The sequence below is a fragment of the Chlorocebus sabaeus genome, chromosome 1 (genome assembly GCF_047675955.1).
Source record: "Chlorocebus sabaeus isolate Y175 chromosome 1, mChlSab1.0.hap1, whole genome shotgun sequence".
NCBI classification, from domain to species: domain Eukaryota; kingdom Metazoa; phylum Chordata; class Mammalia; order Primates; family Cercopithecidae; genus Chlorocebus; species Chlorocebus sabaeus.
Window position 1 is genome coordinate 43836299 of NC_132904.1, and position 26067 is coordinate 43862365.

At 39.2% G+C, this 26067-nt stretch overlaps 1 protein-coding gene across 2 annotated transcripts in view; it reads right to left on the reverse strand.

Annotated features, from left to right (window-relative positions):
- Positions 1–26067, reverse strand: part of NELL1 (neural EGFL like 1) — a 936950-nt gene that overhangs the window by 607847 nt on the left and 303036 nt on the right. For both annotated transcript variants that reach the window (XM_008004248.3, XM_008004241.3), the window contains exon 12: positions 15571–15699. In XM_008004248.3, the coding sequence (XP_008002439.3) occupies positions 15571–15699 (129 nt within the window). The remainder of the gene's footprint in view (positions 1–15570; positions 15700–26067) is intronic.

Here is a 26067-nt window from a genome sequence, read left to right on the forward strand (position 1 = left end):
CTAAAGCTTATAATTATGTAGTAAACCCCATTAAGGAGCATTTTTGAAAATATGATCCACAGAATTCTGGTTCTATGGAATGATAATATGTTTCATGTGTGAATTATGATAATTCCATGTACAAGTAAGTTAAATAGATGCTATGTTAAACACAGTTGGCAGTGAGCTTCTCAAAACCATTATATGCAAGTTTGATATCTGGTATGTAAAATGTTCTAAATATATTTGAACAAGGAAACATTTTCCCTCTCTTCTTGGGAAAAATGGAATAAAGTTTAAGAAATTTAAGTAAATACAACTGAAACATTTAAGTTATCCCTTTGAATTTTCAACAAGAGGCATTCAATACTCAGTGACAGTGGAGAACCACAAAGCCCAAAGTTGGGTTGGAATCTAGATATCAAATGGTCTGCTTGTCACTCAGTAGCCGGTTAAATTCTGATTGTGTTTTGGCCAATTACTACATGTCATGGGCATTCATTGTCTATACTAAAATTTATTATGAATTATGTTCAAAAGTCAAAATAAAAAATAAATCTGAACATTACATGTTATATACATAATATATGTACCTATATACATATATATGTATATATAATACATAATAAATAGTATATTGAATATATAGCTATATCCATGAAGAATAAGAAGTATCTATTTTGAAGCTATACCAGAACTAATCATACAATAAACAATGGATTTCAATGGCATTCTCAGTGAGGGGCAAGCTGTTACTACTGGACTGGGGAAGAATGGATGATATACATTTCGATATGTTCAAGAACACAAAAAGGAAGCCCCAGTCGGGTGCAGTGATTCATGTCTGTAATCCCAGCACTTTGGGAGGCCGAGGAGGGTGGATCACTTGAGGTCAGGAGTTCGAGACCAGCCTGGCCAACATGGTGAAATGCCATCTCTACTAAAACACACACACACACACACAAAAATTAGCCAGGCATGGTGGTGGGCACCTGTAGTCCCAGCTACTTGGGAAGCCGAGGCAGGAAAATCGCTTGAACCTGGGAGGTAGAGTTTGCAGTGAGCTGAGGGCATGCCACTACACACCATCATGGGTGACAGAGCAAGACTCTGTCTGAAAAGAAAAAAAAAAAAGGGCCCTGATTTTTATCATCTATGGAAATAATGTTAATGAATAAAAGTGAATAATCATTCACTAAAAATGAGTTGTAATTTGTCAAAGTTGATTTAGGGAAAAAATCCACTTTCTCGAAGTAGATTGACACATCAGGTAGTAGAAAGTATTAAAACCATTTATCTTTTTAAAACTTAAGCATTTCAAACTTTACATTAAGCAGATTCCCTCTGACTGCCTAAACCCCAGACCCTAAGAGATAACTGAAGAGAAATCTCTTCACTGTAAGAGAAATCACCCAGCTATGGATTCCCAGAAGAGCAGCCCAGAAGGGAGAACTAACTAAAGATTTTTGACAATCCTGAGAATTGCTATTCATCATAGCTTGTCAGAAATTGTGAAAGGATGCTCTGTTTACCCTCCCCACCAAAAAATGCTGAGTTGGTGTATGAGAAAGACAAATTCAGAGAAAATATTACTTCTGTGAAAGAAATGTGAAGCAGTCTAGGACTGCAGAAAATGGACAACTAACCAAATGTACCCTTGGGGGAAAAAAAAAAAGGATAACAGGAATCCATTGGAGTTATTTTTCTTCTGGATCATTCTATAGGGCCATGAATTATTTCTGATGCCAGATGGGTCTGAGATTAAATCCTGATTCTGTCATATACTGTGTGATGAGCCTTGGTTTACTTATTGATCAACTACAGACAGGACTGAGCAAGATGACAGGTATTAAGACCTGATTAGCACAACGCCTGACACAAATGTTAGTTTTCCTTTTTTACCCAGAAAAACTTATCAAATATCTGGGAGTGTCCCACATCATACCACCAGCTGTTCGTTTATTCGACGAATATTTACTGAGCACCCACGCTGTTCCAGGAACTGTCCAAGGTGCTAGGGAAAAAACAATCCACAAAACAGGCAACAATCCCAGTCTTCACAAGGCTTACTTTCTGGCACTTGTAAAGAGAATGCTCATTTCCATTCCTTCCTCCCAAGCCTAAACACGTAAACTTATTCCTTTTTCAGTCAAATGCAACACATGACTTCACACAATGCTGGAAGCATCAACATGTGAACTATAATCTATCTGACAAACCAAGTTTCTTTAGCTGGGCTCAGAAAGTTCCCATTAGAGTTTTGAGGAGCCAGGTGTCAGCATCAAAAGACAAATTTCAGCATTCAGTAGCAGCAGGAAAAGTGATAAAGATCCAGAAATGAATGGGAAAAAGTCCCTGAATCTCTATAGCAACTCCTTAGAAACTGTTAGCTCATACTGGGCTTTCTGTAAATCCTTTCAATCCTAAAAGGAGGAGGGGAGGTTTCTTATAAAGACGTGCAACCTGTAACTGGAACATATTTCAAGGTGGCTTTATCCACCTTAAAATTGGAAAGAAATTAACAAGATCTATCTTTGAGATGCCAAACGTCTTAGTGGAAAGAATCCACAGAGCAGTAAAGTTTATCCATGGAATCACACTCTTCTACCTTCATTTATTCATCAGTTCATTCAGAAAGTAACTAGTATATTCCAGGTGCTGGGCTGGGGATATAAAGATGAATTAGAAACAGCTCTGGCTTTTGAATAGCTCTTAACCTAAAATATATGTTAAGAAAAAGTAATGAAGAGGCTGGGCGCGGTGGCACATGCCTGTAATCCCAGCACTTTGGGAGGCCGAGGCAGGTGGATCACCTGAGGTCGGGAGTTTGAGACCAGCCTGGCCAACAAGGAGAAACCCCATCTCTCCTAAAAATACAAAATTAGCCAGGGGTGGTGGTGCATGCCTGTAATCCCAGTTACTCGGGAGGCTGAGGCAGCACAATTATTTGAACCCCGGAGGCGGACGTTGCAGTGAGCCAAAATCGTGCCACTGCACTCCAGCCTGGGCAACAAGAGCAAAACTCCATCTCAAAAAAATAAAAAAAGTAATGAAGATCCTGTTTGATAGGCACTCTAATAAGGTTTGATAAAGTGGTACTAGTGGTACTAGAAACCAGAGGGAGCCTCAAAGTCAGCTGTTAGAGTTTGATTTGATAAAGATAAAATAGAGAATTGATTATAAATTCACTTTTCATACAATATCCAATATACTCCTCACACTCAATCAATGGATCCTGTGGGTTTCACCTCCTGCCCACATTTTCCATGTCCACCATTACATCTTGTCTGGACTGCAGCAGCAGACTAACCACTGGTGTCCCTGATTTGCTGCTACCTTCTGTCCTCCACTGAAGCCAGATGACTTTTCAGAAATACAAACTGGATCTTATCACCTCTTTTAAAATCTCATCAATAACATTTCATTTCCTAATGAATCCAAATTTCACAAGGCCTAAAATGCCTCCCAATTCTTTTTCTCTCTGTGCTCAATACTCTCAATCTCCCACACTGAGTTCCAAACACACTAAATGCTCTTTTACTTTTTGGTATTTCCAGGTTTTCAGTCACACTGCTCCCAACTCTTACATCAACCTCCTCTCTTCTCACCCTCCCTCTAGTTTCTAATTCCTTCTTATCCTACAGTCTCAGTGTGAATTTCCTATACCACCCCACACTTCCCCATCAGACATTCAGCATTCATCATAGTCAGTGTAGTCCTGATGTTTCAACCTACCCCCCTCTTGACTGGTGTCTTTCCTGCTAACTCCAAGAATTAGCCTTCCCCTTCCTCACTACTCACTGACACACACCCTGAACCATATATTTTAGGACTTACTTATATCTTATTGAACTTTATTATATTCAGATTTAACTAACACCCATTCTGTGCTGGATTCTGCCTTAGATCTTCTCATTCCCTTTAGTTCTTATAGCAATTTATTTTTATTTTTTTATTTTACGTTAAGTTCTGGGATATATGTACAGGACATGCAGGTTTGTTACACAGGTATACATATGCCATGGTGGTTTGCTATCAACCTATCAACCCATCATCTAGGTTTTAAGCCCTGCATGCATTAGATATTTATCTTAATGCTCTCCCTCCCCTTGCCTCCCCACCTCCCAACAGGCCCCAGTGTGTGTTGTTCCCCTTCCTGTGTCCATGTGTTCTCATTGTTCAACTCCCACTTACGAGTAAGAACATGTGGTGTTTGGTTTTCTGTTCCTGTGTTAGTTTGTTGAGGATAATGGCTTCCAGTTCCATTCATGTCCCTGCAAAGGACATGATCTCATTCTTTTATATGGCTCCATAGTATTCCATGGTGTATATGTGCTACATTTTCTTTATAGGAATTATTTAAAAAGACAACTGATATAAGTATTAGCACACTAATTATACAAAGGGAAAATGATGAGAGATGAAGTTCCCTGCTTAAGTTCACAAAACAATGATAAAGCCAGGATTTCTAAACCAGGTACCCCAAATCTAAATCCAAACTTCCCACTAGACCTGTGTTATTCTTCTGTAATTGTTTACCCAGGTAAGCTTCGCCAGGAAGCTGAGTCACAGCAGGCACTAACATACCAGCTGCAATAACAAGAGTACAATAAAAACTGAGTGATTTCAATTCTTCTCATTTCTGTCTGAATATTAGATTTCTTGGAGATAGTTGAAAGGTATTATTTTTAAATAACCAAAAAAGTTTAAAGCGACTACATTTCTATTTCCATTTAAAGCTCTAAAACTTGGACTTGTCCCTGAAAAGCAGGGACGGTTTTCCCTTCTGTTTTTTTCTTCTTCTCTTCCTTCTTTTTGCTACATAGAAATGTTAAGTACTATAAATAACATAATTTATGCATAATGTCTTTCAAGGAGATATGCTGAAGTCCTAAAATATTATTAAGCGAGCCCAGAAATGTCTCAGCGTGATTTCTTAAGGTGAAGGTACATCACTAAAAAATCATGTAAGGCCACACACATAGGCTTGGCTTCTGGGCACCATCCAGCCCCACGCAGAGCAAGATAGATTCACCTGGAAAAATGCCAGGTATCTGAGTTAGGAGAGGGAAGTCATGATCGAGAATCAGATGCAGCATGACTGCGAGAGTTTGGGGACAGACACCAAGCAAGGCTATGCAAGTTCATCCTTATGACCTCAACGATGCTTTATCTCCTTCTTACCCATCACAGCCATGTTTGAAAACTCATCAAGACAACAACTATTTCATTAAGAGAATGAGATGAAAATACGCATAAATAAAAATCCTAATTTTTTTCCATAACCCAATGGATCCAGTTTTGCACCCACTGTGATACCAGCATCCTATATGTGTATATACTGGCCTACAAAAAAAATTGAAACTTCTTAGCACATTCACAATGCTTTCGCCATCCAACTATCAACCATATCTTTACTCTCATCTCCTACCAAAATCCTTTGGTCCAGCCATGTCAAACTTCTCACTTTGAGCTTTTGTATCTGCTGATCCCGCTACTGAGAACAGCCTTCTTGCATACCCCTTCTTGCAGAACATCTCTTTCTCAAGGACTCAATTCAAATGTCACTTCCTCTGGGCAGCCTGTGCAGATTCCCATTGGCAGAATGTATTGCTCTCACCACTGTATTCCTACAACACTATTTAAATCCTAGGATGGAACAAATCCTATTGTAATTTTCTTATCTGATACAAGGCTCTTTTCCCCTTTTTAAACTGTTAAGCTCCTTGAGGACACAATCTATGGCTTAATCATCTTTGGATTCCTGGAAGCCAGCACAAGAGCCAGCCACAGTAGATGGTCAATTAATTTTCACTTAAAGAATGAGACAAGACTCTGGGCCTGACCCTTTCCTTTATGCCTTTGGTAGGGCTGCAGTGTACAACCTTGCAGACTTTATACTGCATAATTCTACCAGCTGCCACTCACCTAGACTACTACATAAATGATGCCCCATGGAGTTGTACAACACAGAAGCCCCACTTTTATAAAGCCCACAATGGCTCCACACAAACTGTGGCTCAATATACATGTTGGTAGGTATATCTCTATGTTCAGAGTATGGATGGATGGATGGAGAGAGATAGAGAGATAGAGAGATAGAGAGAGAGAGAGAGAGAGAGAGAGAGAGAGAGAAGATATTTATATATGCCATGAAGATCTAAAGACCTGTGTTCTAGTGTTCTAGAACAAATACTGCCAATGATTTAAATAACATTTATTGTTGGTATAATAATGCACGATAATTATAATGTTACAGTACATAGCTATGCTGCTTTAGCCTTTGCAAAATGCTTTCACATTCAATATCTTATTTAATTTCCACAACCAACTGGCAAAGTAAGGCCTTTATTTTGGCCTTGTTGAAAAGACCTGTTTAGATCATGAAAGAAACCAAAACACAGAAGAATTGGGTGACTCTCCAATACTACCCGGCCGCTAAATGATAGAGTCAGGATCCATCAAGGTCTTCTTGTCCCTATTTCAATGTTTTTTGTTTTGTTTTGTTTTTTACTACATCACTCCCCTGGGAGTTGTCAGGGGAAAAAACGGAGGGAAGAAAAATGTTAGAAAGCAAAAATATTTGAGGATAGCTGACCACCAAGACAAACTCCCAAGCAGAGAAAACCTGCTCAGTCCTCTAAGCAGTTCTCTCTTCCATGTTCACATTACTTTAATTTTTCCTTTCTTTTGCTATGCTGCTTGGAATTTAACGGTTTGGAGACTTTCTTAATTAACAAACATCTTCTTTAAAGAATACATTTACCTCTGGTAACGTTAGCTGGATATCAATCATTTACAAATGTGTGTAAGCTTGTTCCATGAATTGCTTTCTTTCTAGCATAAAACTCAGAACCGTAGCACATGGGAAACTGAATTTTGCTTGGAAAGAAAGGAGATGGGTCACCTTGAGACATGAGGAATATTGAGGATAGAACAAATCCAAATGAGGTGACACAGTGGGGGCCACAGGGAAGGCTGGAGATAATGCAACAGGAAAGTGAAAGGGGGATGGTTAAGTAGTTAAATCTTATTTGCTCTCCAAGTGAGCAAGCTTCAACATAATCAGTTGAAGCCAAAACTCATTTATGGGAAAAAAGAAATAAATAAAAAGCAAAAAGCTTATAATTAATGAGATTTTTTTTTCATTTAATAACTGGAAAAGCTGGCAAGATCAAAAAGCCACTCACCAAAACAGATTTTTTTTTTTCCTCCTGGGCACACAGCTAGATGACATTTACCAACCTCTCTTGCTGTTAGATACAGCCACCATCTGAGTTCTGGCCAGTGAAATGTGATCAGCCCTGGACCATAAAAACCTCTCACTGGTAACCTTCCATTCTTCTCCCCTTCCCTGGTGACCTTGGGAGGCACATACTTCACATGCTAGAGCCACAGGAGGAAAGGAGCCAGGGTCCCTGAATCATGGTTTACAGAGGAGCCACGTGTTAACCAGGAACATCCATTTGAAAATCTGTAGAAAATCTATTTTCTATAAGCAGCTGATAAAAACGAGTTTTTGAAAAACCATTATCTTTTTATCAAAATGAAGGGACAGCTACCTTCTTGTCATGTAGTGAAGGAAAGGCATTCCGTAGCAAAGAAAGGCAGTGACGTTTATATGGAATAAAGTTAACAGGCAGCGTTTCAATACACGAGCATTCATACATGAACTGAGTATTAGCAAAAGTGAGCAGAAGCAGCCCCTGACCTGCAGACTCTGCGCTTTAAAAAGCAGCCCTTGAGCAATGCTAGTAAGATGAACTTGACATAAGAAAACAGTGTCAGATACAGAAAAGCACTTTCTTTCTTCCTTCCTTTCTCTCCTTATGCAAATATGTTTGCGTGTCTATAATGTACCATGCACTATTTTAGGTACTAGAGATAGTGAACGAAGTAAAATTGCCGCCCTCATGAAGTTTATATTCCAAAGGGGTTAAGTCAGATAATAAACCTTTAAACAGAAAAACACAAATAAGAAAACAACACAATTTTAGAGAATAAGTGCTACAAAGAAAATAAATCAAATTCAAATGGTATAGGGAGTAACTGATGATAGCAGCAGAGCTAATTTAGCCAGCGTGGTTAGGAGCGATCTTTCTAAAGAAGTGACATTTAAATTACATATTGAACAAGGCCTAGAAAGCAGATTTGGAAAGGTCTGACCGAAGGGCCTCCCAGGTTGAGAAGAGAACTACTGCACAGGCCTATTGGAGGGACACAAAGAATTCCAGTGTGATGGGAAAAGAGTGAACACTGGAGTGAAACAAGATGAATTTGGAGAAGTAGACAGGTTCCAGTTCACATAGGGCCTGACACAGGACCAAGTTTGCGTATTATTCTGAGGCAGGGAGCTATAAGACAAATCTCAACAGGAGAGTAGCATAATCTACTTCCACCTTAAAAGTTCAATTTAAAGATGTTTGAAGATGAACTATGGTGGGCAAGAGTGGATGCTATCGGGATCACTAGCCAAAAGATAAACGAAGCTTGGTCCAGGGTGGTAGTGGTGAAGATAGCAAGACATGAGTGAATTTGTGATTCATTTTGGAGGGAAAGCTAACAAGACTTCCTGATTTGGCAGCTGTTGGGAATAAAGAAAAGAGTGGAATCAAGGATGATATCTACGTCTTATGACCTGAGCAACTAGATGGATGCACCCTTACCCGAAATTGGGAGAAAAGCACCTGGTTCTGTTTTCAAGACCCTGGAACTCAGGGTATCTTTGTAGTAAAATACTTCAGCTACATGAAGATCATGATGCTACATACATCATGATGCTCACACATTTTATAAAATGTAAAATATTTAAATGCAAAAAATGTAAAAAAAAAAAAAAGTTATGTAAGTATTGGATAACTAGATGCATAATTAAACAAACTAGCCCATTCCCTACACAATCTCATAAGCATTTGCAGGGTCTTGTTTCTATAGAAGTTCATTCACATGAGTCTCTGCGCCTAGTAAATATCTATCCCCTGGGCTTCTATGAACCGGCCTGAAAACCTAATCAATGCGTACGCCACTTCTGTCACAAAGAAATAACTAAAAATTCTGCACATATCTTGCAAATAAATGTTTGAAGCATGAAGCATGGCAAAAAAATAATAATAATAAAACAAAACAATGCTATTTGAACTTCCATCCTGACCATTGCCCCAGCTGATTTGACTGGGGTTCATTCCTAAGGACAGAGCTTAGGAATTTACCCCTTCTTTTAACAACTAGGTGGAATAACCAGGATTTGAAGTTGAACTTTATTTTTCTTTGTGTTATACTTTCAAGAAGAAAATCTTGTGTGTGCGGGTGTCGGGGGCGGGGCAGGCAGCAGGGGGTGGGGAGATGGTGGTTAAGAAGATTACAAGTGGGTGGGAGAGCAGAAATAGATGCACTTTGGCTAAGTAGCCTAGGAAATAATGAAGCAGAGGCAGAGAAAATCCAGGCCTGGGAACAAGGCTCAGCTGCATCTGCTGCTGGGAGGAAGGTGACATGTGAGTTATCCTGAACAAAGCAAAGGCTAGGAATCTCTGTGCCTTGGAAACGGGAGGTGGGGATTGACAGATAGCTGGGTACTGGACGATCTCTCCATTAGTAAGGCAGGCTAATGAGAAAACAGAAAAAAAAAAAAAAAAGATGCCCCAAGGTATTCTTATCTCAAGCATTCTGAATCCCTGGAAATAAATGGGAGCAGGAGCTAAGAATTAAGGTTTTGCTGACGATGCCTAATCAGAAGAGGCCTTTGATCCCTACTGTGGTTTGAATGTTTGTTCCCTCCAAAATTCACGTTGAAATTTCATCACCATTGTAACGATATCAAGAAGTGGAACTTTTAAGAGGTGATTAGGCCATGATGGCTCTGCCCTCATATAAAAAGGCCACTTCTGGCCCCCTCTTGCCCACTTCTTGCTCTTCTGCCTTCCACCTGTGATGATGAATCAAAAGGGCCTTCATCAGATGCTGGCACCTTGATTTTGGACTTCTTAGCCTCCAGCACCATCAGAAAATAAATTTCCATTCTTTGTAAATTACCCAGCCTCAGGTGTTCTGTTACAGAGGCACGAATGAACTAAAGTGATGCTTTGCTGTCCAAAGTAGAGCTTTAGGAGACTGAAGTCCATACTTGAGAAGAAACTGGACTATGTAGATCATGATGTTCACACATTTTATAAAATGCAAAATATTTAAATCTAAAAAATGTTACCTAAATACTGGATAATTAGAAGTGTAATTAAGTAAACTAACCCATTTCCCCTACACAATCTCTTAATTAAGAATTTGCAGGATCTTGTATCTATAGAAGTGCATTCACAGTAGTCTGTGTCTGGTAAATATCTACCCACTTAGCTATTCTGTGGGCTGCGTTCTGTTTGAACTCTGATCTCTCTATCACTTTCCCAGCCTCTTATCATTCTAAAGGTCAGACCCTTCGCCACCACCTCTAGTCATATGAAAGAAGTTGTAAATCACCTTGCTGATCAGCTGCTCTGTTTCAGACATGCCAGTTTTATTACATGAAATTATTAAATTCATACCAATTCAGGTCATTCTTTTCCAAAATATATCCTTGAATACAATTCCACTTGTGTTTTTCCAAGGAAGGAATGAGTTCACCTGTACATTATTATGCTTGGTGCCCCACTGCTAACAATATGCACCTGGAAGAATTGATGAAACCTAGTCCTTCCATCTGAATGTATTCTCCCCTGCTACCTGCCAATTTGATCTTCTTCTCAAACTACCAGTCTCAGTGAGCACACAATCCTGCAATTCCAAGAAAGATCTTCATAAACATAAATGATTTAAGTAAATAATAATGATAAAAATAATAACTGTGATCTATTCAATATTTAGGGAATACCAGACAATTTGCTAAATTTCTGACATGCATTGTTTCATTATCATCTTAATTGGGAAAACCATTTACCATGTTGAATTTGGCATAACAGAACGCTAATTTATAACTTCTGGTCTGTAAAAAGTCTGTTGCTTGGCAGCAGTGCCAGAGCAAACTGCTGATGACTCAACAATTTGTACTTTGGTAACTCTCAATGCTTGCTCTATTAAAAACTGCTTTCAGTTGTGAGCTCTCAATTTTGGTATCCTTCTGAACCCACAAAAGTTGGATCCACTAATTCAGGAAGACATATCAGTAGGCTTATGCTATTATGCACAAGGTAATATAACTCCCCACCCCCAAATCCTACAAATGTCAGTGGCATAGAAGATTATTTGTCACTCATGCCACATATCCGTCAGCTGTCAGTTGTCATATGGTTCCATGTCATCTTCATTCTGGGACGTCAGCTAAAGGAGAAGCCCTGACCTGGAACATTGCCAGTTTCTGTTTCAGCGAGAAAAGAGAATGATGTGGAATTCTGCAAAAGCTCCTTGAGGTTCTACTCTGAAACTACATATCATGTCTACTCACATTTCATTAGCCAAAACTGATGTCGGCAAAGTTGGGAGGGCAACCAACATTTTGAACGCTAACACAGCATTGGAACAGTGTGGGTAGTGGAAGGAGAGGAAGCAGCGTAAGTCAGGCAGAAAGCTCTGGAGTAGAAATGAGTTGAGGATGATCTTTTTACTTCATTTCTCTGAGCCCTCGTGTCCGTACTCATAAAAAGGAGTTAATTTGGCCAGTGCCGCAACTTTCTCACAGATTTACTGTAAGGTTCAAAAAGTGTAACATATATAAAAGGAGTCTGACAAATTCAAAACACTCACAAGTAAAAGGTATTACCATTTAATGTTAATTGTAGTGCTTTCCATGCCTGACAGATGGCATGATGTGTATATTACATTGTTCTTTATGCTCCTAAGTAACTTTTTACTACAGGAAGAAAAAGTTTAGGAGACTCTATCTAGGTAGACTCCAAATTCAAGAATTAAGATCATGAGTAGGACCCCTGTTGCTATACTTTCCTCAGACACTATTTCTAATGCATCAGAAACTACTTAAGACCAACCTGTTGAAAACGTCATTACGAAGGGAAAAAGCCTCAGCCGACAAGATTCCTAAAACATTATAATCCAACTAGAGCAGTTTTCAAAATGGAGAAGGCTCCTACTGGAGTCAGAAGAGGCAAAATGAAACAGCCTCCTGTGAACTGTATCACAGCCGACAAAAGGTCTTACTGTCTTCTATTGATTGGCCAGGAGTTCAGCTATCTTCCCTATGGCAGTTTCTACAACAATCTCTACAGAGCAGGAGCCCGTAATATGCCACCTCTCTGCTTCTAACTTAGGAAGTTAAGGAAATTGAAAGCCTTTTGTGCTTCCTTTTCCACTGAGAGCCTGAATAGGCTTTTCAAGACGGCCTGGACAATGTGTGTAATATTTTGTTTTAATTTGCAAACCACTCTTGTTCATTGTGGCTTTTATCGTATGAGTCATTTTCATCCCATTTACTCAGAGTAAAAATAACTTGCTTCAAGCAGCTCATAAGTATTTACTTCTTTCTAGGCTGTGGAGAGACAATGAATGCAGCCTCAGAGAGTCTCTGCTCCTAGGAGGGCACTTGGCCACCTGTAAGCTTGTCTATCCGATCATTTCAAAGGGCAAATCTTAAGAGAGAGCTAGGGAAATGGCCTCCATGATCATTTATCTCATTTAATTCATCTAAAGGTAACCATAAAAGAATGGTTGCTAAAACCCTATTTTGAGGTAAAGGGCAAAGCTTATTTGGTTTCAGGAAGACAAACCTCTCCTCCAGCTCCAGGGAATAAACACAATTAGCCCAAACCAGTGACAGCTATCTCATTCTCTTTTCTCAAACATCGGTCTACAAGTGTGTGTGTGGTGAGGATAGAAGTGGTGTAACCTGGGTCTGAAAAATAACACAGGGGAAGTCTTCTGAATGTGGTTATGGTGGTAATAGGGGTAGAGTGGGGGAATGGCTTTCTAGGAAGGACTTTCTTTGAGCATAAAATGACAGAACTTCACACAGACAAGGTTTTTAAGCCCTGCCCCTTTCTCTCTTCCTTGCTTAGGATGCTGCTGTGAGGGTACCATGCTTAGAGCTATGGAAGTCATCATGCAATCACGGAAAAATAAGCCCAAAGATCAAAGTTCAAATGCTGAAGATGGCAGAAGGAATGAGAGAAAGGCATCTGCTCTAAATGTTGGCATTCACTCTACTGGGTTCTCCGTGCCTCACAGCCAGATGCCCAGTATTCGACCCCAGCTTTAACCCATGAGTTCTGTTCCTGCATGCTAGAAGGGGTCCAATGTTTAGCCGTTTCTCCTTAGGTGCTATCCTTCTCTCCAAGAACACGTTCCCTGGAGCTTATGGAAAGTCTCCATACAACAGGGAAATGACTGAAGCCCAGTTACACTGCCATTACACAACAGCAATAGCACCACAATGCAAACTGGCCTAAGGCCAGGCTCATACACTGAGCTAAACAGGAGCACATCTAAGAAAACAGCGATTCAGACCTAAAAACCAGTCAACATTATAAAATAAGGCCTCATAGAGAAAGAGCAGATTGATATTGCAGGTAGCTCCTCATGGAGCCAATCTTTTGTAATAAAAAACAATATCAATGAGAAATGAATCAAAGAGTCCCAAACAGCATTAGCACCAGCAGTTTTCTCCCATATTCTGCCAGGTCTCGACAGAGAAGTGGGGCCAGGAATGTTGGCTATGCTGATTTCAACAAAAAACTAAAAGGTCTGCAAGTGGTGTAATCAGGATTCACATTGTTTTGGAGATTCCTTCTATCGTTTTTATAATTGTTCAAAGTCTATTCCTGCATATAGGAAAAGGTAAGAAGGTACATATTTTAGACTATTATGTGGCTTATAGAATTTTTCCATGGTAAATAGTGGGAATATTCACATTTTTAACTTTTAAAATTACTTAAATTTTCTGATAGAAAATAGCATAAGATCTAAACATAAATACTAATATGAAGTGTTGAAATTGATACTCCCATCACCCCAAATTAACAAATAACTAAGATGTATTAAAGGGAAGATGAAAAGGTTCATAAGCGAAGGGGCAGCTTCATTCTCCCAAGTGGCATGTCTCCTTAAAACTTCAAATCCATAAAACAAGCCAAAAAAAGGGTGAAAAATAAGAAGACAAAATTATTATATATTATTAGAATATATTGTTAATAAAAATTATGGTAGTAACAAAGTCTTCCAGAAGAAATGAAAAAAAAAACAACAACAACAACAGAGGGTTCCTACAAGGTACTGGTCTCTGGTAGTAATAAGATACATCCTCTTGACAACTAGAGGTCTTTAGTCAAAGCCAAAATGTTAAGCAGGGATTAGCAAGATATAGCCATTCCTGGGTATATGCAGGGAATTGGTTGTAGGCCCCTGTGTATACCCAAATCTACACATACTCAAATCCCAAAGTAGGCTCTGCAGAACCCACTGTATAGGAAAAGTTGGCCCTCCATATAGGCAGGTTTTGCATCCTGTGAATTCTGTATTTTTGACTTGTGTTTGGTTGAAAAGAATCCATGTACAAGTGGGCATGCAAAGTTTAAACCCGTGTTGTTCAAGGGTCAACTATAAGACAGCAGAATAGTAAGAAATTCACCATTACTATCATCAGTTATTACTGTCTTTACCTTTAGAATACCTGACCTACTTGAGAGCTAAAACACTTAAGAGGAAAGTGACCAGAATTTTGCAGCATTCATTGAAGACAACTACCCAAATCATCATGGTGCAATGTATCATTAATGAAGACAACAGGAATAATTGGAACTAGAACAAACAGAAAAATAGCCCAGCCATCACTTTGCTTATTAAAGCTTTTGCAAACTGATGGAAGGGAGCCATGAGCACATTGGAAATGGATGGGCTCAGATATTATGGCACTATACATACAGACCAGGTCGAACTAACTCCCACTCCTCTGGCACGTTAAGGTAATAGGGATGTGCAATGCTCACCACTAGCAGGTTGCAGTACTGAGCCCAAAAAAATGGTGCTCTCTTAAGACAGAGGAGTTGTTCCCTCTAGAGCAGAAATGTGGGTCATTGATGCCTGAGGCCACCATCCCACTGTAATGGCGTCAGCCCATGTGCCAAAGTTATGAGTCCCTCCATCACTGTGACTTTTAGTAGAGATTGGGAATTGGCAATGCATGAATCAGTCATTAAGAAACCCACTAAAAAGAATACAAACCTGATCTTGTCAGGTCAAGGAGATAGCAGCTTAGTATGAGTTAAGGTCAAAGTATCATTTGAAAACAGAATCCACCATGTACCTTTAATCAAATATGAAGATGGCAATCTCATCAAATAAGAAAAGAGAATATGATGTGTCTATGGTTGATCTAGTGATTGTTATGTGCACAGCAGCAGAACATGGGATTTGATAAGTCCCTGTTGCCTTTGTTTCTTTGCTGTATTTCATAACTGCCTTCAAAGGTCTTGTTTTCTCATGCTACTGAACAGTATGGATAAACCAGGAGAACACAGAACCTTCAGCAATTGATATGATTTCTTGTAGGATTGCATAGGACCAGAGCCAAGTGATAGTTTTCACTCTTTAACCACACCTACCAGGAATACACTTCTCAGTCAACCTCTCACAAGTGACTTCATTAAATAGCGTACTTACCTTCACAGTAGGCAGAGTCTCCCTGGACAGAGATGTAACCACTCTTGCACTCACAAGTAGCTTTTGTATTCCAGTTTTTGCACTCTGAGTTTTCACCACATTTAGGTCCTTCTGCACAAAAGTTATGACCTAGAAAAAACAAATAAAATTGTACAACAGAAAAGAAAGAAATAAAGTAACTCCCCAAAATAAAGTATGTAACATTTTTTTTATTATACGTCACTATGCAGGAAAATACACTTTGGCAGTATGTAAGGATAAACTGGATAAGAAAGTGGCAGAATAGATACAGGAAACTTTGGGCTGTCCCAGGCATAAGAGGCTTTCCCCTACCCATACTCAAATTTGCTAAGACTGTCCCTGCCTGAATGCTTTTATCCATGCTGATCCTGCATCCTCTTCTCACTACATTCTTACATGACTACTCTTTTTGTAATTGTTTTCTTGTAAAATTTATAATACAAAGAGTATATAAAATTAATATATATGAATATATAAAATAAAATGAATACAACTAGATTATCAAAACTCCTTAATTTCCCTCCCCAATGAATCTCCCTCCCAGCCACTAGAGATAACTATCCTCTATTTTGAGTTCATCACTCCTTTGCAGCTTTTTATAGCTTTACTACATATTTGTGTTTATGCCTAAACAATATACCATTTAGCTTTGCCCATTTTAAACTTCATATAAGGGAAATCACACTGTACATATCTTCTATGGTATGTTTTTTTAAAAAATAGTTTATATCCATAGGTTTCCAGGGAACAGATGGTGTCTGGTTACATAAGTTCTTTAGTGGTGATTTGTGAGATTTTGGTGCACCCATCACCTGAGTAGTATACTCTGCATCCTATTTGTAGTCTTTTATCTCTCAACCCCATTCCCCTTTCCCCCTAACTTCCTAAAGTCCATTATGTCATTCTTATACCTTTGCATCCTCATAGCTTAACTCCCACTTTTGAATGTGAACATATGGTTGGTTTTCTATTCCTGGGTTACTTCACTTAGAATAATGGTCTCCAATCTCATCCAGGTTGCTGTGAATAACATTAATTCATTCCTTTTTATTGCTGAGTAGTATTCCATCATCTATATCAGTTTCTTTATCCACTCACTGACTGATGGGCATTTGGGTTGGTTCCACGTCTTTGCAATTGTGAACTGTGCTTCTATCAACATGCATGTGCAAGTATCTTTGTCGTATAATAATTTTCCTCTGGGTAGACACCCAGTAGTGGGATTGTTGGATCAAACTCTACTTTCAGTTCTACTTTTAGTTCTTCCAGGAATCTCCACACTGTTTTTCATGGTGGTTGTGCTAGTTTACATTCCCACCAGCAGTGTAGAAGTGCTCCCTGTTCACCACATCCACGCCACATCCATTTTATTTTTATTATACTATGGTGTGCTTTTCTTTATTCATCCATGTGAATGCCTTTAGCTATGGGTTCATTCATTCAACAAAGGATTTAGAATATTATATAAACTTAGTTGACAAAGCAGGAAGATCAGCACCAATTTTGAAAGACTTTCCATTGAGTAAAATGCCATCAGACTGTACTTTTAAACACACTGGGAAACAAAAATAATTTGTGTGACTCACTTATTGCAATATTCGCTTCATGGCCATAGTCTGGAACCGAACCCATAATATCTCTTGGGTATGCCTATACTATGGATGGACATTTGAGCTATTTGCAGGTTTTCATTGACAAACGAAGCTGCTAAAAACATTCTTAAACATGCTTCCTGGGGCATACTCTTTAGCCACATATTCAACATTTTCTTTGCTTAACATTCTTTCTTGTTCCCTGCTACTTCTTCCAAGAAATTTTTCTTCCTAATATACTCTTTAGAAGTTCCTTCAGTATCTTTTGATAGTGACTGTGCTCAATTTCAATTTGTCTAAATGTGTCTTTAGACTATCTTCATACCTAAAAAAATAGTTTTACTGAGTATAGTTATCTTATCTCAACATTTTGAAAATGTCATTCCATGTTTTCTGGCTTCTACTATTGCTGCTGAGTCACTTATTAATCTAATAGTCATTCCTTTATATGTGGCAACCCCTTTCTCTGTGGATGCTTTTAAGATCTTTTTTATTTTGTGTTAGGTTGGGTTTTATTGTTATTTTGAGACAGAGTCTCACTCTGTTGCCCAGGCTGGAGTGCAGTAGCACAATCATTGTTCTTTGCAGCCTCGGCCTCATGGGCTAAAGTGATCCTCCCACCTCGGCAACTGAGTAGCTGGGACTACAGGTGTGTGCCACCAGGCTCAACTAATTTTTTTTTTTTTCCAAGATGAAGTCTCACTATGTTGCCCAGGCTTGTCTCAAACTCCTAGGCTCAAGCGATTTCCCCACCCTCTCCGCCTCCCAAAGTCCTAGGATTGCAGGCATGAGCCACCACACCCAGCCTGATTGGGGTTTGTTTGTTTTGTATTTTTTCAGTTTTAATCTAAGGCATGTAGGTATAAATGTATTTGTATTTAAGATTTGGGGGGATTCTCAAATCTGAAAAATGATGAAATCTTTCATCATTTTGGAAAATTCTTAGATATTCTCTCTTCAAACATTCCCTTTCCATGTTTTTCTCCATTTTGTCTTTGTGGACTTCCAATTAGATAAATGTTTTTTCTTCTCAAGCTTTCATCTATGTTACTTAGACTTGCTTTCATATCTTCTGTTTCTTTTTCTTTATGCTGAATTCTGTATCATTTCCAGATGTATCTATCAGTTAATTCTGTCTTGAGCTGTGTCATATTTTCTTTCAGTTACCCACATCATTTTTAATTTCACTTGCTGTATTTTTATTTTTAGAATCCTATTTCATTATTTTTCAATCTGCTTAGTCAAATTTGATAGTCTCTTATTCTTTCATTTTTTAAATTTTCTTTTTAAAAAAATTCTTTAAACATGTTACATACAAATATTTTATATTGATAATTCTAATATCTTCAGGCTTCGTGCATCTACTTTTGCCATTTGTTGTTTATGCTGAGTAGTACGCATGATGGCTTCTTCTCTTGTGCTTTGAGTGATTCTTCCATCTGTAAGCTCATATTTTTTGGAATTTAATCTGTGAGAATTATTTGAGGTTTTGGTTTTTAAACTGCATTTCTTCGGAGAGGATTTGTGTTTCCTTCTGTCAGGGGTCTGAGTGAACTGTCAACCCAAGATGACTTTCAACTACATTTTTGTCTTAGGGCTTGAAGACTGAGTCACACAAGTGGAATAAAGTCCAGCCCTAAGCTTTCAGGAATACAAGATTTTCTCCTGTAGACCTCCATCTAGAGTCAAGACTGACAGGCAAGTCTCCTTGTACAGAGTGGATTTTTCCTAGTTCACCCATGGAGGGATTCATCCTTTAAGGTTCTTGACTTATGTTTCTCATACTTGCCCCAGGCTGTCTCCTGTCTGCTTACACAGTGTCCATTAGAAGCCAGATTTTAAACCACCAGAGACTAGAAACTGCACTCAGGGCAAATGCCAACTCCACTGTACTTGCTTATTTCAATGGAATCACCCTCTTTCTATATTCTGGTCTCCAGTTGTTTTTTCCCCCTTACTGCCATTGCCACCAAATGTTGCAGAAAATTATGCAGCATTTTAGGTGAACTAGAAGGAATAGGTAACATCTACCATAAAATTTGTGAAGTTCAAATATGATAAAGTATATAAAGATGTTTTATCATCCTTAAATCAGGACTTTTAGTAAACAATAATTATGCTCTATCATATACTGTGATCTCATAGAAAACAATGGATCTAGAAGTCAGGAGATCTAATTTATAATTTAGGGTCTGCAGCTAACAAACAGTATAAATCACTTTGCTTTTCTAGGTATGTATATGGGGAATGGATGAAATTAGTAATTTTTAAACTGTGCTCCTCAGGGCCCTAGGCACAGATGAGTTGTTACACAGGGTTCAACTCTGTCTCTGATTCAAATAGAATAGTTATGCTTTTATACTTTTGACACATTGATCATGGTTTTTTTTGTTGTTGTTGTTGTTTTGTTGTTGTTATTTGAGACAAAGTCTCACTCTGTCACCCAAGCTGGAGTGAAGTGGCATGATATTGGCTCATTGCAAACTCCACCTCCTGGGTTCAAGCAGTTCTCCTCCCTCAGCCTCCCAAGTAGCTGGGACTACAGGTGCACACCACCACACCCAGCTAATTTTTGTATTTTTAGTAGACATGGAGTTTCACTATGTTGGCCAGGCTGGTCTCTAACTCCTGACCTCGTGATCCACCTGCCTTGGACTACCAAAGTGCTGGGATTACAAGCGTGAGCCACTGCTCCCGGCCCATATTGATCATGTTAATGATAGTTTCTGGCTTAAAAATATGGAAATCACTCCACGAGATAAAGTCAAGTTGATTCCTTTCAGTGATAACATTCTAGAACTATTTTTCTTTGAAATAAAATTTTAAACCAACAATATTTGGAGAATTCTTTCTCTGAAAGATAATAATATTGTTATTAAATGATAAATTTCATGCACCTATAATATGCCTGGCACGCTAGATGTTTTAAATGGGAATAATAATATACACCTTTTAATATGTTGTTGAGAAAGTTAAATGGGCTAATCGGTGTGAGGCACTTGAAACAGTTCCTTATACCTACTAAAGAGGTCAATCAATGGTGGCCACTAATAATGATGGTGATATTTTTAACAATGATGATTAAAGTTCAAAATAACTTAATGTTGTTATCCTCAACTTCAAGATAAAAAGTACAAATTCACGAACCTCTAGGTAGTAAGTGGAGATGCCAGGGTTCTAAATTAGGTCTGGCTAACTCCAAAGCCCATGTGCTTCTCACTACGTCATATATCCTCCCAGATAGCAAAACCTAGTGAAGAAAAGTGAAAGAGGTAGCCACTCCTTGGGACATTAGAGAGTAGATGCATAGGCCTAGATGAGTTACATCCAGCTTCACTACTTATGACCTGTTAACTGGTGACTGCCTCAGTCAAAAATCAGAGCAAGCCCAGCACTTTGGGAGGCCGAGACGGGCGGATCACGAGGTCAGGAGATTGAGACCATCCTGGCTAACACGGTGAAACCCCGTCTCTACTAAAAACACACAAAAAAAACTAGCCGGGCGTGGTGGTGGTCGCCTGTAGTCCCAGCTACTCGGGAGGCTGAGGCAGGAAACCCGGGAGGCGGAGCTTGCAGTGAGCTGAGATCCGGCCACTGCACTCCAGCCCGGGCGACAGAGCGAGACTCCGTCTCAAAAAAAAAAAAAAAAAAAAAAAAAAATCAGAACAAGAGTCTAACTGGCTGGAAATCTGAAACCTCTGACAGTTGACAACACTTCTATAAGGGCTTGAGAGGCTTACAATAATCATTACAACTAGCAGTGCTTGATGTTTTTCCTACCAAAGGGGTACTTTTAGGCATCACGTGTCTCTCTTCCAAAGGAAGAGCCTGGACTTCACTTTCCATGTCTGAATTGATCAATAATTAAATCAAATGGTCACATTTTCCTTCATTAGGAAGCTTGATTCAATGGCACATGTGCATACTTTATCACACATATTCCTTGTCTGTGTTTCTTTTCTTTTTTTTTTCCAGGAGACTTTAACTGTCCTTTTCTTTCCACATGCGTCTGACAGCCTGGAACAAAGCCTTTCAAACAGTGTTGATTTTCCAATGCATATGTTTCTATTAAGCATGTACCATGTCAAATCACAATGCCAGGAGTTGAGTAAATTGTATTTCAAGGACAGTGAAGGGCCGGTGGAACAAACTGACCTTCAAGTCAAATCCACTTTGATTATGCCTAACCATTCTTCAAGTCAAATCCACTTTGATTATGCCTAACCATTCTTCTCAAAAATGTGTTTTTTAAATTAATGGAGGCCTTTATTCAAGCAATATTCATTCCAAGCCCACTTACCTTTCTGCACAAGTGAGTGAATAATCACTCACTCAATATTTATGGGGCCTCTACTCTGTGGGCTGCAGCAGTACATAATTATCTGCAGACACTTCAAAGATGTTTAAGATATTCTCTGCCCACAGGGAAATTACAATCCCTAAGGGGCAATAAACCACATATGGCCTCCATCAAGGCAATCTTTGTTAAGTCAGATGTGAGCAGGAAAAAATGTCATAATGTTTCAGAGAAGGATAAATCACTTCAAGATAACAAAAAACTATAATAGCTAGAAACTTGAGAGGAGCAGGACCCGGATCTTAGTGGGAGAAATGGAATGCCAACCGAAGAAGAAGAAGAAAGAAGAAGGAGTAAGTCTGGAGAATCCCAAATAATCTGCTACAGATGTAACAACAGCAATAATTAACATTTATTGAACACATACCATATGCTAGGCACTTGACTAAGTGTTTTACATGCATTATCCCATTTACTCTTATAACAATTATATGAAGCTGAATTATTATCCCCATTTTACAGATGTGACAACTGAAGTTAGAGGAAGGTGGTGCACTTGGGGAAGGTACAGAGCCATAGTCTGACTGAGGCTGGAGTACTTAATCACTGTCCTGTTCCACTGTCCTCTTAAGAACAGCAAATTTTAAGCACCTAGCACATGTGCAGGCATTAAACCAGACAATAGGAATATAGCAAAAAATACCATAAACATGTCCTCATTCATCCTACATTCTAGCAGGGGTGACTGACTTTGAGCACTGGGTTCCAAGGGGATATTATGATGGAGAGGGGCAGGGTGCTCCAGGAATGTATGCAGAGAAGAAACCTAACACAATGTTTTAAAGAAGAGATTTGAAGGATGAGTGAGGTTGGCTGCACAAAGAGTAAGAGTCCCAAATGCTTAGAGAAGCATGTGCCCATGATATGTACAAAGAAATTAATGAAAGAAAATGTAAATGTTGGGGTCACACTTTCTCCTCTGGTTGAAAGCAGCCTAAAATTTGGATGCCGTGGTGGTCTTGTATTGAGTTCTGTTGCCATGAATGACCAGTAACACTAGAAAAATGATTTACTTTCATTAAATTCATTAGCCTAATCTGCATATAATAAGCTCTGCCTATTACACTGAGGCCCCCCACACTGCCACTCTCCAAATCCCACTCTATATTGTTTATAATTATCAAGGAACCATCACTGATTCTGCTTCATCTCTTGGTTTTGCAGCCAATGACAGACATACATCATTATGATTCACTACTGTAACTTATTCCACAACAAGGAATAAATGGGTCACTAATAGTTCCTCAATCTCTTGTCCCTAAAATATACCCCAGCAGGTCAGGCAGGTTACCTTTGAAATTATATACCTGGACAATCTAAAAGTGCACTCCAGAGTTCTCTATTCTAAAATCTCAGAACATCAATACCTCTCTCATTCACTACTGCTTACCCAACCTTGAAATTCATATAAAGAGCAATGGTATAGTGAGGGCAGCATATTCCATGTGGCTCAGACACATAGAGTCAGGTCCATTCACGGACTGGTTAAGGATATGGCTGAAAGGTCTTTTATGAGAACTGGATGCCTTTATGCACTCCACAAGCAACACACAAAACACAGGAGAAGCCTGGGCCCTTGAGAGTGAGAACATTCCTTAAGCTTTTGTGGACAGAAGGTAGGGCCATCAGAACAGGCCTAATAGAGACTGAACTCCTAACTCTCACAGGTTCTAGCTTAGAAAGCAATTGGTTTCTTCTACAGTAGTCAACATTTAAGGGTCTTTCCTTAAGATCTGAGGCACCCTAGCCTTAGTGTCAGGTTTCCTCTCTGGGAAAATGTGCCTACTTCTGGAAGCTTCATAGGCCTTGATCCACTGTAGCACTTTTAGGGCCATGAATTCATGTACTCACTGAGACTGTCCTCTGTCCCCAGCCCCAACAGTTGAGCATATAGCCCTGTCTTTCCAGTCCACTTCAGCCCACGGTTGCTGGGATTTTGATCAGATCTCATCTATCAATATGCAGAGGAACTGGTCCATCTGTGAACTGCCAGTTCCTCTATTTAGGCACTAGTTTACACTCTCATTAAGTGACTTTTTCTCAGGTCTCTTTTCTTCTCAAATTGCCTGAAATCCTCTCTCTAAAACCATTTCAATTATAAATTCACCCAAAACAATGAGGAAGACCGGGTGGGGGGAAATCATTTGATGCCAAGACTCTTCGGGAGGGTTTAATCGAAGGGCATAAAATCTTAAACAGTACAAATAATCTCAACTAATTTCCGTCCAGGCCAGATGACAAGACAAGTAAGCCTGAATTAAAATTACAGATAAATGCATTTGGAACAGATGTCGGAAAGAACTTTTTCCCAATACTAGAAGTCATAAAAATGCAGCAAAACCCTCCAACGTCATTGGCGACATTGAAGATACAATTAGAGCTGATTACAAGGGGAATAAAACCCTGAGGAGTATGTTAAGAATTTCAGGATGGGTCAAATGATGGGTCTGTTTTCCTGGAGTGGTCCTGCGAATACATGGTCAATGTTGTTGACCTTTTTTTTTTTTTCTTCATCCTTTAACTGAGAGCACCAGAAATTCATGAGCAATCTTTTTCCGCTGGGTCTACATGGATGCTTTTATTACTTCTTCCCAGGCAGGAGCCCAGATGTTATTCCAGTGCACACTCCCCTTCTCCACCTAATGGCCTCACACTTCAAGTGGGCAGGCTCCTGCTACAGCCATTACCTCAAGGTAAAGAGGAGGGTAAATGAATTTCATGTTGCCAGCACAAACTGTCCTGAGGTATCAGAGAAAAGCTGCAGTGGTGATTAAGGCTGTTCGGGTGGTGCTGTTGTGTGACTGAGACCGTGACTCCGACGAACTGCAAAGTGGCCTCTCCCTGCCAGTATCCATCACCTTGATTCCCTTTGCATGTTTCTTTCCTAGCAATTCTATAGTTCTTCTCCTATGGGTGTCCCAGCTGCTCCAATAGCCCTGTGGATTAAACCGCCCATTTACTTCATTATGTTCATTTTTCCCTAAAGGACAAGGGAATTAGTTACAGCATCTGCCATGACACAAAATTTGAAGAGACAAGGTACGTGAGCCCCTAGCTTGGAGACCAGTTTGTTGATACAGTGAACACCATAAGTCAGTCAGAACTTGTTCTTATTAACTTTAAAGTCCTAGGTTTAATTCAAACAAAGAAAAAAATCAAATGTAAAGATGTAGCCTGTATCTTTCATCTTGATTACTCAATAAAAGGTGGGGCGGAGGACAGTAACCATATAAGAAAATTGGGTAAGAATCAGTTAAAAAAAATTAACTTCATAATCAAGCTAGCAAGCTATAACTTGAGGAAATAAATTATAACTCAGCAAAATGGGTTTTAACCTTATTTCATATGTAAAATATATAAAGCCTATCAGCTAGTGCTGAAAATAAGGTCATTCATTCATTAACATGACAATGACAGAAACATTCTATGTGGGTGGACCATATCTTCATCCCTACCTTGTCTCCTGTATTTAAATAATCAATTCATAAAATGTGATCATTAAAATAAATGTGATTTTTTAAAAGACTGGCAAGCCGTATGGATATTCTATAATTAAGCAATTGAGATCAGCAGCAAAATCCACTCTCTGGATGTTGTCTCAAATTCCCAGTCTAAGCCTCCCCAGGTAAGGTGGCTCATCAGAGTCCTAAAGAAAATAAACCTTGGAAAACTTCAAATTCTCCAGGCAGGCATGAGAAAGGTTTTGACTTAGACTTCTGAGGAATCATACTGTCATAGGGTAATTTCCCTCAGACTAATGACCGGATGGTCACAGTAAGAGAGAGATGATAAATATGCTAATTGAAAGGCCTCCGGTGCAGGTATTGAAAGGCCACGGCCACTTTGGTTTTCGTAATCAATAACATCAGGGTGGCAGAAGCAGTACGGCTATAGCATACCACAGAGCTCATTTCCTAAAATATGCACCTCAGCTCATCTCGGTCCCACCTCTCTGCAAACGATGCTGCCAGCCAGTCTGTGGACAATCAGTCCACAGCGCAAATGATGCTGCCTTTCCATACGCAGGATACAAATTACTTTACATAGAAATCGAGTGTTTCTCACCTTTTCATTACTTTCTGTTTCAGAGAAGGGGAGAAGGGGAGGAGGCAAGAAGAACTGAATAATTTGCTTTAGAAGTCCACTGGGCTTTCCAGGTCTTGTCAGAACAGTAATTGTCCAACCCCCTGCTCCTCTTGTGAGTCCACTCAGAAATGTAGAGGAAAAGGCAAAAATCAAACAGAAGATAAAGAGCAAAAGTATTTCTCACAAAATTGTGAGAGACGATTATGTTACTTTTAAAGATGGAATTAAGAGATATGGAGCAAAATTCACGGGGGGGGGGCTTAGTTCAAGATGACAGACTTTTGAACTCATCTGCATTGTTCTTTGTTAATTGTCATTTAAATTGTAGGGTTTCATGAAAAAGAGACATCTCACTATCCAGATAAATATGCCTTTCATTTCCTGATTGCCTGATGGGCAGAGCAGGCCCTAGCATGTGGACAAGTGGGCTGGATGTTCTGG